Consider the following 18,833-nt stretch of genomic DNA (forward strand, 5'->3'; position numbering starts at 1 on the left):
ACCCGGACTGCAGGACGTCCTACGGGGCCACTGGGTCCGCACGGATCCCGGGACGGCCTCCCCAGGGGTGGGGGCAGGCCACAGCCCTCTCCGTGTCACTCGCACGCTTGGAGGCCATGCTGCCACCGGGCCCATAGACACACGGGGCCGAGGGGGGCAGTGGGTGTGCGGGCACCACGCGGCCCAGCCCTGGGCCTCCCGGGATAGCGGGGAAGTCTGCCCGGGATCCCAGCCCCGGGGCGGGGCCTTCACGGGGTCGGGAGACCTACCTGGGCAGGGCAGGACCTAGGGAAGGCCGCTCCCGATCCAGAGCCGTCGGGCCGACTGCGAATCGAATGAGACAGGGAAGGCCCCACTGAGGACTAGGCTTACCCACGCACAGGCCAAGATGCGTACATACCCCACGGTTGTTGTCTTGGTGGCTCAGAAGCTGGCGTTTAGACTGGCGCCTAGTCCAGATAGTGGCTTTGCTTGCCTGCCAGGGTAGTCTTCGGACCGCCCATCACCCACTACATTTCAGGATCTCTATTGCGCTGTATACCCCAGCTTAGTGTCTTTTTTGCGCCCATCTTTGCCCCGTGCTGCCAACAAGCAACATTCAGCCCTGACAAGGACAATTCTAATGTCAGGGTAGGTGGGATACTTGACTCTCCCTGCCTACCCTGTCAGTCCCTGGGTTGCTGAAACACACAGGACCCCTAGGTGTTTCGAATGGCAGGGCTTCCCTGAATGCTGTGGTCATTGGGAGAAGTGTTAAGGCCTCGTATCTCCATAGAGATATCTGTGCAGTATCACTCAAAGGTACTAAAAGTTGTGAGTAGTGATATCTGTTGCTTTTTTTTTTTTTCAGCATATTTTTTATTAACTGGGTGTCAATTCATCTGACCTCTGCTGTTTTGTTGGGAAGTGTCAGCTCCACACTGGGATGTCTTGGGTTTTCTTTTTCTCATGGTTTGTTATGGACAATCAATTCAACTCGATTTCTAACTGCCTCACCACAGTCTTGACCTCAGTGACCATTGGAGTTTTTCACACCCTCTGCTTTTTGGGTTCATTTCATTTGGGCCCTGTGCTCCTCTTTATCTTTTCCTACTCTCCTGTATTCTTCCAGAACTGGTAGCGGTTACAAAGTTTCAGCAGTTTGTGAAGAGATTGCTCCTGAAGGCTCTTAGTCTCATCCATCGTTTTTAGCCAGACTCATTGTGCTGACAAGCCTCTGGCTGGTCGGATACACTGCTGTGGGCACGAGGTGGTATTATCTCATGGGGTGTTTCTGGGGAACCACATGACTCCAACTCTAGTTGCTGTACTATGCTTAGATCCCCAAATTCCTCATGTGTTCATGCTGTGTAATCTGGTGTTTCCTACCATGAAGCCATGGGCCCTGCTCCAGCACACAGTGCTCTTGTTACTCAGCTAGGGCTGGTGGCTGCAAGGCAGACCTGTGGCTGTGTACTGGGGAGAACCCTGGGGCTCGAAGCATCACCTTGCCCCAGAAGTACTCACTGCCAAGGCCGGCTTCCCTGAAGAAGCATTCTTCTTGCTGGAGGTTCCAGACACTGGCACAGATCTCATCGTAAGCCGCCTCCACAATGTTGTCCATAGGACAGGGCCACCAGGGTCCCACTCTGGGTTTAGGCAGGCCATTGAGAAGCTCCAGCTGGGCCAGCCTGAGACTTGGCCTGCTGGAGTGTGGAGATAAGGCACATTTACAAACATGGGACGTGAGTAGCACCAACTCATGCCCACCCTCCAAAGCAGTAACAGTGCATCTGTGGCTAGAGGTAAAACGGGCCCCAGCAGGTGTCCCACTCCCTGGTCACAAGGTGACTCTGAGAGGACTGGCGGTGACAAGCTGAAGACTGAGTCACAGGGATAGAGACACATGGGCAGGACATGTCCTCTGGCAAACAGTTGCCTGCCCTGCTAGGGAGCAAAGACCTCTGACACCCTGCATGGCTGCCTCCCCAGTGAAGGAAGCACCAGGAGCCTCACTGAAGCTGTGGGTCACCCCTGAGACCCAGTCAGGCATCAACTCCCCAGATATCTCGATGATGACAGATACACCTGCTGAGGAGTTCTTGTACCCCAGCACTCTGGCTCTCTCACCCCCACTCCTCAGACTGCTCCCTCTGCCTTCTGATGGCTGGCTCTGGGATCTCAATGGATCACTTTTTGTGCCACCCACAGATGGAATGCCCTTACATGGACAGAAATTGAATGTAGTCCAGAGAGTGGCCCTCTCCTCTTGTGAGCCAGGGAAGCTGTGGTGACTTCCGGAATTCCACATAAAGGCCACTTGGTCTGAGTCAACCCTAAGACTATCTCTTGGGCAGTGAGTGGAAGAGGCCATGGGAACCCCTTTGGGCAACTCCATGACAAGATGCAATATTGTCTTCTGAGACAGGAGGACATGGTCCTGTGGGAGTGCCATGGCTCCCTCAGCCTGTTTTGTCTCTCCCAGGATCTACTGTGACACTTCAGGGATCCCTGCAAAGTCAAAGTCCACAGGGCTGGCAGACCTACCTGGTATGGGGAGAGTCCACGTAAGGCTCCTCCTGGTTCCCAGATGTCTGGTTGACTGTAAATCAAGTCAGATAAGGAAGGACACCTTCAGGAAATGGTCCAACGCCACAGCTACCGCCACCAGGACTTCTACTTTTCCATGAGAGACATGTGGGACTTTGGCAACAGCCTCAGAGGCTACAGTGTGTCTCCAGGCCACCATCCCAGCCTGATCATATGCCCTTGGAGCCAGGTGATCCCATTCTCTCCACTGAAACAGGATGTTACCCACATCTCCCGTGGCCTCATTTTCTGGAAACCCTAAGATCATCTGGCCCCCAACAACATCAGCTCCAGCAATAGGCTACCTGGCTGTTGGGTTGAGAACAGCCAAATGCGAATTTGCTCTTCATTGTCTTGGAGACTGAATGGACAGTGAACTCTGTGTACTGCTACTGGGTGGAAGTGTGAGTTCTACAGAGCCTCTGGTCCACCAGGATCTCTGGGGCCACCCAGAGAGTGTAGGGCATTAGTGGCTCCAGTCAGACCTAATGCCCAAGATGGAACACTGAGGGCATGGCATAGTGTTCTAGAGAACTCGGGAGCTCAGTCAACTTCATCAGGGAAGAGAAAGGCCACATGGTTTGCTAGGCTGAAATCCAGAGGTAGCTGCAAAACGCAGGGGGCTGTGGCTGTCAGGGAGTGTTACCAGGGTGTGAATATCCCACAGGAGATGGCCATAGTGTTACTTCTACTGTGAAACAGATTATTTGACACTCTACAGACAAGGAGATTGAAATCCACAAAAGATCTGTCACACGTGTGTGAAAACACGCTGAGGAGCAGCCGAGACTTTCCACTCTTGCACTGTGGCTTTTGTTCCCTCTAACAAGCTGCCTCCAGTCACATCCTCTCTCCGGTGTTTTGAAACTGGAGGGAATACAGTAACTCTTCCCTCCATACCCACCCTCCCACCCCACCTTCTCCCTCTCCTATTCCCGTTCCCCAAAAGGTTTCTCTGGGGAAAAAAAAAAGAAAATCCCAGATCTGGGTTTAGAAAAGTCTGTCTATACTATCAATTCAACAGTAAATTTCTCTCTCCCCCGCCCATCCCCGTAACTCTGCCTATAAAATAAAAAATCAATCTTTATAAAAAGGTAAGTGTATTTCAATGGAAATAAAATGGAAATCCAAGCATGAAAAAAGAAAGCTAGAGGATGCGGCCTCCTGCTCCAAGGCCAGTTGCATCAGGGAGGAGGAGATCTCTGCAGCCCTGGGACCGTCAAAGCTCTGCATTTCCCACTCTTTGTTCCTACACAAGTACCCTGACCAAAAATGGCCGCAAATGTTTAGAGAACTGTTTACAGAATTGTTTACACAAACGTACAGACTGTTGGTAAATGTTCTTTGAAGAAGTGTGGAGTCGGATGCCAACTTGAGACCATCTTAAGTCTCAGAGCCTTGGCCACCTTACCTGTGCTGAGTTTGGCAACAAGGTGCTCTGTCAGCTTGAGCAGCTCAGTGAGTAGTTGCCGGCTCTGGCAGCTGTCAGGGTCCTGCTGGGTGAGGAGGGCCTGGAGATTTTGATGAATGAGCTGAGAAAGAGCTCTCCCTTCCTGTAACTTCTGCTGTAATTGGGTCAGCTCTTGGGCCTGCTCTTGAATTTGAACACCACATTTCCTAAGGTGTGACAGGAGAGAAGATGTCAAGGTGGGAACGGCCCCATGGTGTGTTCTGTGTCTCTGCAGAGATTTGGTGAGAATGTGCTCACAGGGCCCTCTAAGCAGCATCACTGCCTGTGTGGGAAAATGCCCACAGTAGGGAAGAGGAAAAGATGGAGCAAGAGATTCCTCTTTAGTAGAGAGACAGACCTTGCGAGATTACTAGACACTGGGCTGATTTTTTTGGTTCTCTAAACAACACCAAGGTTCTTCCTCAGCTCCCTCACCAACATGTTCCTTAAGTTCCTCACTCCAGCCACAGACCTTTCCTTATAAAAATGCAGTGTGCAGCGAGTGGTCACAAAGGTAGACACAGAAACATGCCAGGCACAATGGCTTTCAGCAGAAATAACGACTGACAGGGAGAATCTAGGACAGCATCCACGGTCAGGAGGTGATGGAGACACAGTTAATGAGGAGGGGATCCTACAGCACTGTGTGGATATAAAACGTCTCTGTGTGGTTCACGTTCTTCAATTTTGTATGTGAATTTCAAGTCAATAAGTGCCTCGTTTTTCAAGTCAAAAAGAGGTTCTAAATATCCACTGCAGCCTACAATTTGGTGATTTCTCTGTTGTCTGCCTGTTTTATAAATCTGAGGGGTCAGCCCACCATGTAAATCCCTGCCCTTCTCCTGGCCACATCAGTTCTTGGTTCCCCAGCTGAGCTGCCCCACTTCAGAGATGCATTCACCTTTCCACCTGCCCACCCGAGAGAGCCCCCTTACTTGAGATTCTCCGCAGGTAGCAGCTCCTCTGCCAGCTGCCCCTCCAGGAAGTGCGGCTTCTCCCTCAGCATTGATTCAATTAGATCTTCATACTCTTCACAATCTGAGGAAAGACACGCACACACATACACCTGCCTCAGTGGAAAGGTGAGCGGGCTGCTAAGGTCACTGTCTGTCAGGAAGTGGAGCTACACCATCAAGCTCTTGGTGTGAATTTCCTCCTCTTTGTTTCTTTAGCTCCCATGGACAGGACAATTATAATCTCCATTTTATTTATATTTGTTCAGGGATTTAAAAAAAGCTTTATATATTTTTTTGGAAAGCCAGAGTTATACAGAGAGAAGGAAAAGCAAATAGACAGAGAGAGAGGTCTTTCAATCTTTGGCCGATCCAAAGCCAGGAGCCAGGAGCCTCTTCCGGGTCTCCCACATGGGTGCAGGGGCCCAAGGCCTTGGACCGTCTTCTACTGCTTTCTCAGGCCACAGCAGAGAGCCGGATTGGAAGTGGAGCAGCCAGGTCTTGAATCGGCACCCATAGGGGATGCCGGCACTGCAGGCGGTGGCTTTACCCACTATACTACAGTGCCGGCCCCTCAGGGAATTTTTTCTAATCCCTTCTTTTTTTAAAAATATTAATGTTTTATTTCTTATTTTTTCAGTTAACTTTTTTTTAAAGATTTACTCATTTATTTGAAAGGCAGAGTTATAGAGATTCAGAGGCAGGGAGAGAGAGCTAAGTCTTCCATCTACTGGCTCACTCCACAAATGGCCACAATGGCTGGAGCTGTGCCAACCTGAGGCCAGGAGCTAGGTTCTTCCCCCAGGTCTCCCACACAGGCGCAGGGGTCCAAGCTCTTGGGCCATCTTAGACTACTTTCCCAGGCCATAGCAGAGAGCTGGATCAGAAGTGGAGCAGCCAGATTCAAACCAACACCTGCAGGTGGTGGCTTTACCTGCTATGCCACAGCGCTGGCCCCAGATAATGTATTTTTCATTTATACTACTGCCAAAGGCTTAATGGCTCTACTTAATAAACAGTTCAAGAAATAAAGTATAAGTGGACCATAATCCAGCCAGAGAATAGACAGGAGTTATATACAATAATCAAATCAAAAGATGCTCATCTTCACTTATGTTAAGTAACTCTAAAGTAGTCATAGAAACACCAAAGCTATAGTAGTATATAATTCCCACCAATTTATTGGATAAAGATTTAAAATAACATTTGAGAAAATACTACATTGGCAGCAAATGAGCGAAGAAGAGTTCAAATGCACCTGAAGGGACTTGGCAAAGTGACTCAGCTGGAGCGGGACAGTGTCAGAATTCCCACCCTACAGCTCAGTGAAAACGTGGAAAATTGGCTGAACTTGTGCCTCAGTTATTCCTGCACAACCAACTGATGCTGCAACTACTAACGCTAATCCTTCTAAGAGCATGGTAGCTATGTAACTTATTTGGTAGAGAGAAGAGAAGAATCAAGGTTAGCAAACAGGTCATTTCTCCAAGAGGTGACATCAAATACTCATCATTTCGGTGACACTGAACCTATAGAACTTATGTGGAATGGGAACATGAATAATGCTGTGCCTCCCATTCAATCTATATTAACAAATTTCTCTATTTTATTTATATTTCTTTTTTAGAAATAAAACATTAAACACAGGGAAAAAGAACGAACTTACTGTGGTCCCGCAGGTGCTTTGCCAGGAGGTAGGCCTTAGCCTCAGCTCTAAGAAGCTTCTCCTTCAGTTCTTTTGATTCTCGTTGGCTCTTTGCCAGTTGAGAGCTTAATTGCTCACTGGTTTCTACCCTCACGTCAAGTGAGGGACCGAGAGTCAGTGCCATATCGATGCTTGTAGCAAAATGAGTATATCCAGGGACTAGGAAGAAGACACCCAAGAAAAAGAGGAGTTAAAGAAAATGAAACCTCTTTCAGTAGGACTGATAGATGAGGATAACTGTACCTCCCAACTTACTGTTAGGAAACACCCCACAACACTTTAACGCCTTTATTCTCGATTCAGTCAGGTGCCAGAGCTCAGAGCATAAGCTCCTGCTTATTGCTCAACATCCGACAGAGTGAGAGAAGTAGGGCTTCACTTCCAGGTAACTTGGCAGTTACTGTCACAGAATCAAAACACGGGGGGTGTCATGGAATCTTGGGAGCCACTGCCTTCCAGTTGCCTAGGCCACCTGGCTGATGCACAAGCCTGATTGGTCCTTTTAAAGTCTTAAGGGGACCACCTCTGAAAGTCTTAAGGGGACCACCTCTTAACGTCTTAAGGGGACCACCCACTCAACACAGCCTCCACAGTTGTGTACCCCTGGCTGAAACCATAGTCCTACCTTTTCCCAAAAGCGTCTAAGCATATTTCTCATTCCTCTGTTCTAAAAGATTAAGGCAGGACTCATTTCCTAACAATTTTTACTTTAAGGGTTGTCATAAAGTCACTCCAACTTTTCTTTATGTCAAAAGAGACCACAAGGCTTTTCCACCACTGAGAGATGTTGAATTATAAACTGCCATGATGTTCTTCTCAGACTCTTCAGCTTCTTAGACCCAATAATCTGTTAGGAACAAAAGCACAGCAAAACACTAAGCCAAGGGTTCACTTTTAAATGTTTTGTATCCCATCTCAGTAGACTTTCTGTTGCACTCAAGGGTTGTGCTGGCTTTGCCCTGACAGGGGCAGCACATGGGCATTTCATTCAACTGAAAGCCAGTTAGATGCCCTTACATCCTCAGTGTCTTCCTCTAAGTGGGCCTGCCCTGTTTCACCATCACTTGACGGACACTTTACACTTGACACTTACGGGTTTCATTCGAGCCCCACAAGAGCCTTTTCAAGATATCAACTGACACAAATAGTTGATGTGAACCCCCACCCCCCAATACACAGTGAACATCCATGTGGGAAAACTTGCAAATCTGATGGTATTCTTTTCATATTTGCATTCAGTTTATCTACATATTGAACAGGATCCATCTGCAGTTTTTATGTAACATTGCCTGATAAATTTTCTTATTGGCTAAGTCCTATTGAATGGTAGCTGAATTCCACTAATGAGGCTGGTCCTGAACCCCTCAGCATCTTCCCACTCTAATGTGTAAGATATCAGTTTCTGAGATGAATCAAAGGTATGAAGAAATTCATTTTCAGCTGTCTCTGATCTTCATATTCTATGGCAGAAATAATTATTCATCAAATTCTTAATCTTAAAAATCATAAACTAAAGCATCACAAGATTACATGTCCTACTTTACATTGTACAGGGGTGGATTTAGGGTAGTGTTAATAAAAACAAAGTAACAGTGACAACTTCTTGGTGAATTTATACCCAGCATTTGGCAAAGCACTGTACAAATGACAACATTTCACTTTCATCACAATCCTTGAGATGATCATGAAAGTGCAATGTCCCAAAGAAGAGGGACAGGAAATGACTCCTCTGGCCATATTTAAAGGAACATGTTCTCTGGTTCTGGCAGAGTGGCCAGTGAATAAAGGGAGCAGCACTTATTACAGCATCATTTTCCAGGGCATATATGTGCCTCATGGGCTACTAGGACCAAAATATGGAGGCATCTGCAAGCTTTCTTTCCTATATGCAACACAACTCCTATCATCGAGGATTTCAGATTCTTTGAGATGTCCAAGAGAAGTATGAGATTAGGGTCTTTGACTGATGTAATTTCATCTGCTATTTAATATCCGTGATTCTCTCTAAGGCTCTTGCCTGGTGTGTGACATTCCTTTCTGCTAAGAACACCACTGTAATCTTGGGGTCTTGGCTACTATATAGGCCAACATATCTGAGACACTCATGTCACCACTTCTGTGTGGGGTCTGGGGCATGCTAAAATTGTACACATCCAGTCTGGAATTTCCCTGAGGTTCAAGTGACACACATTCATCCACAGGGCATGACATTGGCAGATGAAAACAGTCTATGGCTTCATCTTTGTATTAACTGAAGTCCCGCAGTCTAGAGACCAGGTTTTCTCAAGGTAGGAGATCAGCATTGAACTACAGAAGGGAACGTCTGAGCAAGATTTCATGCCCTCCACACTCAAATATCAAATAGAATAAGACACAGCACCACACTATGTCTGCTGGTCACATGTAAGAATTGGAAACAGACACCTTAGAGCACAGATCCTAAGTGAAATGTTCACCTTCTACATGCAATGCACCTCTCTCTACTTACCATATACGTACGTGTAAAGCTTCACGGCCACAATGTTGTATCTGAAATTATGAAAGTCAAATGTATTTTCAAAGACAGATCTTCTTGGTCTTTAGCAAGGCAATAGGATGTAAATACCACATAAGCCATGCAGTACTTGTACTTCACTGCATCAGAGCCAGAACATTTAGCCAAACACATAATGTCGGCAAGGAAATATGTGAACATTCTCACAATGCAGGTAAATAAAGACAATGCATAGTCTCTCGCCTCTTCTTTTTTTTTTTTTTTAATTTTTGACAGGCAGAGTGGACAGTGAGAGAGAGAGACAGAGAGAGAAAGGTCTTCCTTTGCCGTTGGTTCACCCTCCAATGGCCACCGCTGCAGCCGGCGCACCGCGCTGATCCGATGGCAGGAGCCAGGATCCAGGTGCTTTTCCTGGTCTCCCATGGGGTGCAGGGCCCAAGCACCTGGGCCATCCTCCACTGCACTCCCTGGCCATAGCAGAGAGCTGGCCTGGAAGAGGGGCAACCGGGACAGAATCCGGCGCCCCGACCGGGACTAGAACCCGGTGTGTCGGCGCCGCAAGGTGGAGGATTAGCCTATTGAGCCACGGCGCCGGCTTCTCTCCTCTTCTATAAGGTTTTGTCACTGAATGAGAATATGAAATATCTTTCAATTCATACATCTTATTAGAGCTTAGAACTAAAAATGAGATTATGGAGGTTTAGGGGTCATAGTTTGAAATGAATACAGGGAGGATGATATGGAAGGGAATATGGTTTGGGATGAAGGTGTTTCAGAGAACAACCCCAGTGTACCAAGATACTATACCCTTTTTTCTTTCCTAAAACTCAATTCTCATTGTCATTTATTCTTTTTAGAAACATTGTTGATTCTGTTCGTTCCCCTTATTCTACCAATAGCATATTATCGTCCACTTTTCTCTCCTAAGGTCCAGAATAACACTAGACTCATTCAATAGGCTTCTGGATTCTAATGTCTTCCAACCTCGTGGATCAGCTAAGTTTCAGGTTAACTTGCCAGAGATGGTAAATCATTTCTAAGGAAGTACGAAGACTGAACAAAACTCTGCTGCTCAGAATCCCATCTTTGATGACTCCAAGGCGCTCATTTGGGTTAGTGATACATCTCCTAACTATGTTCCCCTTCTGCTTCACTACAACCCATTCTCTCTCCCTTGGGCATATTTGGCTTAGAGGAACTGCCTTTTGAGTTTTTATTATCTGTATGTTCTTCCTCTATACATGAATGAGGTTACTTTAAAGTTTCCTTCTATCTATTTAAATTCCTTTGTAAACTTAATTTGAAAAATCAAGAGAAAGCAATAACATAATGAAAACAAAATGTGTGCTTTTTATTTAATCTCCAAAACAACTAAAAAAAAGTTTGAAATAAATGTGGAGGTGTTTCCAGTACCATGACAACTGTGTTGGATTTCTAATTCCAATGACGTAGATTCTTCCATCCATTTTGTGATGTTCATAACTGTATTAGTAACAACTGATGTTACTAACCTGGTTAACAGGTACTACCAAACTTTTAAGGATGAACTAACAGCAATTTATCTGAAATGATTCAAAGCAATGTAGAGCAAGGGAATCCTTCCTAACAAGTTCTCCATGAGGTCAGAATTCCCTTTATTTCAAAACTGGACAATGACAAAGCATCACCACAAAAATGAAAACTATAGGCCAACATCTCTCATGAACACAGATGCAAAAATTCTCAATAAACTGCTAGAAAACTGACTGCAGCACCGTATTTAAAAAGATCACTGTGCCAAACAAGTGAGATTCATCCCAGGGATGTGAGGATGGTTCAACACAGAAATCATACATATCACATATTACCTCAATGGAACAAAAGATTAAAGTTATATGATCATCTCAGTAGATAATGAAAAAGCATTTGCCACATTCAATATCCATTCAAAATAAAAGCCCTGAATTAATTTGATTTTGAAGGAACATACTTCAACATAATAAAGGTAGTAAGTGACAAACCCACAGTCAATGTCATAGCGAATGGAAATGTTGGAAAAATCTCAGCTAAGATTTGGAACCAGATGAGGTTGTCTACCGTCACCACTCTTATCCAACATAGTACAAGAAGTTTCTGTCAGAGCAATTGTGCAAGAGAAACAAAAGGCATACAAATAGGAAAGGAGAAGTTAAAACATCTCCATTTGTAGATGACATGAGTCTCTATGTAGAAAAGCCTAACATCTACATCAAAGACTGTTAGAATAGGCAAACTACTTCAGTGAAGCTGCAGGATAAAAAAGCAACAACCAACAAGTAGAAGTTTGATATGAAAATAATAAGAGCAATGACTTCAAAAAGAACAAATTACCTTGGGATAAATTGAAATAAGAATGTAAAAGATCTCTACAAGGAAAATTAGAAAATCTGAATCAAAGAAATTATAGAAGAAACAAATAATGGAGAACCACTACTGTTCATAGTTGGGAGAATTGGTATTTTTAACTTATTTATACTACTCAAACCAATTTGCAGACTCAATTGAATACCATCAAGATATAAATGACATTCCTCACAGAACTAGAAAAATAATTCTAAAGTTCTGACTTTCAAACAAACAAATGAATAAATCTAAAAAAAGAAAAAGAAAGAAAGAAAAGTGTGGGGCTACCACACAGCCATCCCTTGTTCTCATCACAGAATATCTCATGAAGGAGGCAATAGAACTCAACTTCTGGGGTCTTTCCAGACTAAACAAATAATCATTTGTAACTGACAGGCACCACACCTGGTTCCTGAGGTTTCTAATGACCTCGCTGGCACTCTAAATCTGATGTTAAGATGTCCCTTTGCAGAGCAGAGATGATTTCTGATTTTCTACTTGACTGGAGCTCTTCTTGCTCCCTTAGCTGGCTTTCCAAGGGCTTTTTCCCAGGGCAGTGGCCTGTGCTGAGCCCAGATGCACAGAGCATGGCCTTTCCATGAGGACCAATGTCCTGAGGGTATCATGCTCCTCACCCTCTGAAAACAAATATACCTTCTTAAGAAAAAGTTGAATATGGTGCCAGCACTGTGACATAGTGGGTAATCCTCTGCATGCAGTGCTGGCATCCCATATGGGCACTAGTTCGAGTCCTGTCTGCTCCACTTCTTCTCCAGCTCTCTATTATGGCCTGGGAAAGCAGTTGAAGATGACCCAAGGGCTCAGGTCCCTGCACCCATGTGGGAGACCCAGAAGAAGCTCCCAACGCCCAGATTTGCATCAGCACAGCTCTGGCCGTGGTGGCCATCTGAGGAGTGAACCAGCAGATGGAAGACCTCTTTCTCTCCCTCTCCTCTCTCTGCATAACTGTGACTTTCAAGTAAATCTAAATCTTATAAAAAAGAAAATGTTGAATATTCTGCAGTGACTTCTATACTTGGGTGAAGGCAGGTTTGTCACAAGGACAATAATGACTAGAGGCAAAGTTGAAGCTGTACTGTTTTCAGCCCTGGCACTGTATCAGGCCTTAAGATGCAGTGCTTCTTAGCTTTTCAACAGCCCTGCAAGTTAGGTGCAGTTGCCTGCTTTTACTGATGGTGAGACCTACACTCAGGGAGAGGTAAGCTGGCTTATTCTAGGTCACTCAGACTAGCAAAGACAGATCCAGAATTCAAATCCTACAATGTCCTGTGTCTTTTCCACACAGGTCCATGTATCTCAAGTATGACAGTGACATGGGCCTTCTATACCAAGGATGGGCACAGGAGCTGTGGGACAAGAAATTCTTTCATTCTGAAAGCATGATGCTCTTAACATATTACTATGATTTAACAGTGTTTTGGGGGAGGGCAGATGCCATTTTCCAGCAGGTTAAACAACAACTTGGGAAGGCCACATCCCATATCAGAGTCCTTGTTCCAGTCATGGCCACTCTGCTTTTGATCCAGATCCCTGTCAAAATATCTTGGGGAGCAGTGGATGATACTTCAAGTACTTGGGCCCCTTCCACCCACATCTGGACCAGACCAAAGCCAGGAACCAAGAACTCCATCTCTCTCTCTCTCTTCCCCTCCATCGCTACATCTCCAATACTCTGTCAAATAAAGACATAAATCTTTAAATAGTGTTGAATCTACATATTTGGAAAAGCAGAAATAGTAGAACAGGACTTCAAAGAACTGCATCAGTGTCCATACACCAAGGTGAACACTCCCCCTCCACCGTGGACTCAAGTCATATGTCTGTCACAGCACTTCCCATGCCTTTTGGCAGTTTCTTGTTTTCCAGGTGGAGCTCCTGGAGAGCTGGGGTAACATTTCATTCAACTCTGCATCAACAGCACATAACAGCACCAGTAACAGCTAGGTAGGAGCACTCAGTAACCATGTGCTCAGAGGCTGAAAAGAGAAGACATCATCTCATAGGCATTCTGTCCCAGTGGCCTCTCAAATCCTCTGCCTTCTCCATTTTGAAAAATCCTCAGCAAAGTTCATTTCTGTAGGGGAATCCTGACAACTCCTTCAGAGTGTCTGAGGAGAAAATCCATGTGTTGAGCAGTGATAAATGTGGCAGGGATAAGGAAGCAATGTCACCACACACTGCTCGTCTGGGCTGCATCCAAAACCAGTGCATCCCAACACTCAGCAGTTGTCACACCCCACTGGAACTGTCTGGTTTGGGGCCATCTTTCCTCACTCCCTTGGACACTTCCAGGGCATAGATCAGGCTTTATTGCCTGTTGCCAATGCCTAGGGCATTACTTGCAAAACTCAGGAGAAAATGTTGTGAAAACCTTTCTAAAGGCTGAAGATGTGCTGAAGATTAGTATCACCACTGCTTTGGTGCAAGGGAACCTTTCTTTTGTATCTCCTGACCTAAAAGGAGGAACTGTGTAGGTAATGACTGGCATCCCCAGCCCACCTCCAAGTGTTTCCATCCATCCATGCCCACATTTACCTGATGGGCATCGCTGGAAGGGCAGTTCCAGGGTCAAGGCTCTGGGGTCTGGAGTAAGGCCTCCTGTGCACATCCCCTCTTCTTGGCATAGGTCTTCCTTGGGAGAACAAAGCAGGGCTGCATTCCTTCTGTCGATCTCCTTGTTCAGATACTCAAGGAGTTCTGGATAAGGGCACTATCTCATTCCTTGCTGCTCAGTACCAGTTGCTATTTAGGGAGGGTGATGATGCTGTGCACATTCTTTGCTTTTCTCTGGACCTTCCCGAACTCAGCCTGAAGGTACACTCATTCAGACCCACTTTTGTGACCCCAGGATCTACTGTCACCTCATTCTTCTCTTTGTCTTCTTGGATCTCCCACCCACCAGGCACTGCATCTCCTATTATGCTCTTTTTGTTCTGCATTCTCAGGCCAAAGGTTCAGCGAGATGCTCCTGAAGGAAACATAATCAGGGTTGGGTATGCTCTTGACCACAGTTGTTACTGATCTCTATTACAGACATCTTATTCCATAATTGACTCAGACACACCCCAGAGCATGAAGTGACCTCACAGACCTACAACAGCTTCCTTATTTTTCAGGAAGACAATCAAGGCTCAGGAAGGATTAGACTTGCCTATATCTCCACAGTTACTTGGATACAGCACCACAATTAAAAACCTTGGTCTCAAAACATCCTGAGTCTCAGAACCTCTTGTGTTCAAGGTGGCCTTTGAAAGAAAAGCAAAATTTCCTTACACCATTATGGAAAAGAAATGAGGACCATGACAATAGGAAACGTGTTATTGTGGGTTCTACAGCTATGTGAATTACCACCAGCCAGTTTTAAGTCAGTAGATGATAAACTGGGACCTGGGAACACAGGACAAAACAATCACACTCATCAGAATTTTAAATTGTAAGCATAATGCACTTAACTTATTATTTGTTCAAGTTTCGCTCATGTGATAGGAGGCAGCCTTCATGAGAGCAAGAACTGTTGTCTGTCGGGGTCACAGAGTATGCCCAGTGACTTCACAGGTGCCTGCATAGAAACATTCACAGGTGTTGAAATAAGATGGACTAAAACAATTTTCTGAACTGACAACTCACTCGGAACTCACAACTCCAGAGAGTAAATGGGCAAAAGTGGGGAGAGGGGGCAGGAAGCAGAAGGAAGAAATAGAAGCAGTAAAACAATGTGCAGATCCGAGGGAAAGTGGAATAAGGATATGGGCTAGAGAGGCGGCTGAGAAGCTCAGGGAGGGCAGAGATCTGACTGAGAAGTGGCTTATTTAAAAACTTACTTTGTCATTCCAGGTCCCCATCAGCTGCCAGACGCACCAGATCTCAGAAGGGAATGGCAGAACCTGGCACCAATGTCACTGCTGCTGGCTCTTCCACGTGCGGCCTCTTCCTCAACATTGTCAGTGAACTTGCTGCTCTCATCTTCAGTGTCATCCCCGTGGCTGCGCCTGGAAGGCAGTTCAGAAGACAAAGGGGATTCCCTTCACAGATGGCTTCCAGACAGAAGGGCAAATTACACTCCCATCTGCCTCCTCATAGGCTTGGCCCCCGCGAGCCAGGCTGGCAAGGAAGGCAGAACTCAACCTTCTCCTTTGGCATGGATTCTGTGTACACAGAAGCCTACGCTTCAAAATATAAGATGGCTTTGACTGCACACATCTGTAATTAAGTTGCCAGCCTCCAGATAAAGTGGCTACCTTCTTCCTCATTTCAAGTCAGCCTGACTTCTTCCCATTCCTGCCACTGTCCTGTTAGGCAACAACCTTCCCTTCTTTAACATGTGAAAGGGACTACCATTTTCCCCAGCACTGAGTTATGAGAAGGCCCTTCCTTTCTTGGGGCTTAGGAGATCCCTGTTCCTCTCATACTTTCCCACTGTAGGAATCAGTTGTGCATAGGGTAACAATCTGTATAAGGAACTTCCCTCTTGTAGTCCTGTGTGATCCAGAGCTCCAGGAACAGTCAAGATCAAAGGAACAGAACGGTTCACACGTTTCTTTATCCTTTTCCCAACATCCCCGCCTTCCCATATTTCTCAAACCCTTGACCAATATAACCATCCTTTGCCTTAGAGGTTTCTTGCACTGATTTGTCCTCAAGGGATTTTTCATCCATTCTTTCATTCCCCAAAGATGGGCCCAGTCCCCCTAGGCCCAAAACACCTGTAGTCTTTTCCAAGGATAGGGAGCCTTTGGTCCTGGCAAAGCTCCAGGGCAGTGCTGAGTGGCAGAAGGAAGCTTGTAAAACAGACACCAGGCATCGGTGGCTCCTGAACACCTGAAATGTGGCCATGTGACTGAGAATCTGCATTTCTTGTTTTATTTTATTGAAGTTATTTCATATTTAAATACTCACATGTGGCTGGTGGCTACCATATTGGACAGCACAAATCTGCGCTCTTTCTTCCTTTTTACATCAGTTAAAATTTGTCCAATTTGAGATCAAGAACTGTTGTTCAGGCCGGTGCCATGGCTCACTTAGCTAATTCTCCGCCTGCGGTGCCAGCACACTAGGTTCTAGTCCCAGTTGGGGCACTGGATTCTGTCCTGGTTGCTCCTCCTCCAGTCCAGCTCTCTGCTGTGGCCCGGGAAGGCAGTGGAGGATGGCCCAAGTCCTTGGGCCCCTGCACCCGCATGGGAGACCAGGAGGAAGCACCTGAATCCTGGCTTCACTTTGGCGCAGTGTGCCGGCTGCAGCAGCCATTTGGAGGGTGAACCAATGGAAGGAAGACCTCTCTTTCTTACTCTCTCTCTCTCTAACTCTGTCAAAAATAAAGAACTGTTGTTCACATTACTGATTCATTCTGAAAGCAGAGGTATTAATTATGTTAATTCATGAGACACCAAAGAAAATATCTTATGACTGCCTCTGTGTCTTCCAGAATCTGTGCAACTTACAGAATCTCCAGATCTGATTGTGATCCTGGCCTCAACAGCTACCTCATTAAACTCCTCTCCTTAGCACTGCATAAGTAGGTCTCAAAGAGATTAGGTGACTTGTTCAAGGTGACCCAGGAATCCCTGACAAGGGCGATGCCAAGAAGTCAAGTCTCTGGGCTCTATGACAGACGTGGCTGTTTCTTCTGGTGACAGATGCAATCTTTACCTTTGCTTCTTCTAAGGCCAAGGCACCTGCCCTTGAGCAGACATCTGTGAATTGAAGGGCTCTCATGACAATGTACAGCCACCCTTGGCACATGAGGTGACCTGGAGCAGTTCATGTCTCCACTCCAGGTTTTGGTACCTGCAGGTTTACACGAGTATTTTCAATGACCCTGGCTGATTCCATCAAGAACTAAGAGGAAGTCAGCATGCTGTTCCAACAACTTGTGTTAAAACTCACCCTGGGAGTCTGTGTTGTGTTGTATCATGTAAAGCTGCCATATGGGTGCCACTGCCAGTTCCTGTCCTGGTTCCTCTAACTCTTATTTTTTGTAATATTTATTTGTTTGAAAGCGTCACAGAGAAAGGAGAACAGACAGAAAGAGGGAGAGAGGGAGAGAGGCAGAGAGGGAGAGAGGCAGAGAGAAAATCTTCCATCCTCTGGTTTACTCCCCAAATGGCACAATGGCCACTTCTTGGCCAGGCCCATAACCAGGAACCGGAGCTTCATCTACAATTCTCACATGGGTGAAAGGACCCAAGCACTTGGGCCATGTTCCACTGCTTTCCTGGGTACATTAGCGGGGAGCTGGATTGGAAGTGGAACAGCTTGGACTTGAACCAGCACCCATATGGGATATCAGCATCACAGGTGGCTGGCTGCTTTACTCTCTATGCCTCAATGCTGGCTTTGCACAACTTCTGATCCAGTTCCCTGTTAGTGACCTGGGAAAACCAACAGAGGATGATCCAAGCACTTGGGCCCCTGATACTCATGGGGCAGTCCTGGATGAAACTGCTGGCTCTTGACTTCAGCTTGGCCCAGTCCTGGCCTTTATGGTCATCTGGGGAGTAGGCCAGCAGATGGAAGATCTGTATCTCCATCTCTTGCTCTGTAACCCTGACTTTCAAATCAATAAATAAACCTTAAAAAAATCCTCACCCTGGGTAAGAAGTGGGGGTGACAGAGAAAATAACCCAACCCACCAACTTCAGAGAATTATTTTAGAAACCGGCACTTTGGAGGAAAGCCTAACTGTGTATATGCATATGAGAGCGTGCTTTAAAATGTGAAAAATGAGGCTGGTACCGAAGCTCACTAGGCTAATCCTCCACCTTGCGGCGCTGGCACACCGGGTTCTAGTCCCAGTCGGGGCGCTGGATTCTGTCCTGGCTGTCCCTCTTCCAGGCCAGCTCTCTGCTGTGGCCAGGGAGTGCAGTGGAGGATGGCCCAAGTGCTCGGGCCCTGCACCCCACGGGAGACCAGGATGAGTACCTGGCTCCTGCCATCGGATCAGCGCGGTGCGCCGGCCACAACGCGCCGGCCGCAGCGACCATTGGATGGTGAACCAACGGCGAAGGAAGACCTTTCTCTGTCTGTCTTTCTCACTGTCCAGTCTGTCAAAAACAAAATGAAAATAAAGATTGTTTGGAGGGAAAATTCAAATCTATGAAGAGATTTTTTCATAACATACATTTTCCTATTAATGACTCCTATTTAGGTGCATAAAAATTTTTGTTCCAAAATAAACTCTTAATTTATTTGAGAAGTTGAGAGACAGATAGCTCCTGTCCACTGTTTTACAGCTCAAATGCTCACAACATTTCCACAGCATTGAGCTGGGAATTCATTCCAGGC

At 46.1% G+C, this 18,833-nt stretch overlaps 1 protein-coding gene across 15 annotated transcripts in view; it reads right to left on the reverse strand.

Annotated features, from left to right (window-relative positions):
• Positions 1-863: 863 nt before the first annotated feature.
• The window catches only part of LOC138843126 (NBPF family member NBPF6-like protein), a 135,859-nt gene continuing 117,889 nt past the window's right edge, over positions 864-18,833 (reverse strand). For 8 of the 15 annotated variants that reach the window (XM_089310647.1, XM_089310643.1, XM_089310645.1 and 5 more), the window contains 9 exons: positions 15,374-15,541; positions 14,414-15,111; positions 14,088-14,180; positions 9,165-9,205; positions 6,638-6,835; positions 4,954-5,056; positions 3,980-4,185; positions 2,527-2,581; positions 864-1,685 (listed from right to left, as the gene is read on the reverse strand). In XM_089310647.1, coding sequence (XP_089166773.1) covers positions 1,409-1,685; positions 2,527-2,581; positions 3,980-4,185; positions 4,954-5,056; positions 6,638-6,835; positions 9,165-9,205; positions 14,088-14,180; positions 14,414-14,463 — 1,023 coding nt within the window. In that variant the 5' untranslated portion in view covers positions 14,464-15,111; positions 15,374-15,541 and the 3' untranslated portion in view covers positions 864-1,408. Of the gene's footprint in view, positions 1,686-2,526; positions 2,582-3,979; positions 4,186-4,953; positions 5,057-6,637; positions 6,836-7,301; positions 7,524-9,164; positions 9,206-14,087; positions 15,112-15,373; positions 15,542-18,833 lie in introns of those variants that run through there. The other 7 variants (XM_089310653.1, XM_089310648.1, XM_089310649.1 and 4 more) reach the window with 7 other exon arrangements.

The sequence above is a fragment of the Oryctolagus cuniculus genome, chromosome 12 (genome assembly GCF_051225735.1).
Source record: "Oryctolagus cuniculus isolate XC-2025 breed Fujian yellow rabbit chromosome 12, ASM5122573v1, whole genome shotgun sequence".
Lineage (NCBI taxonomy): Eukaryota > Metazoa > Chordata > Mammalia > Lagomorpha > Leporidae > Oryctolagus > Oryctolagus cuniculus.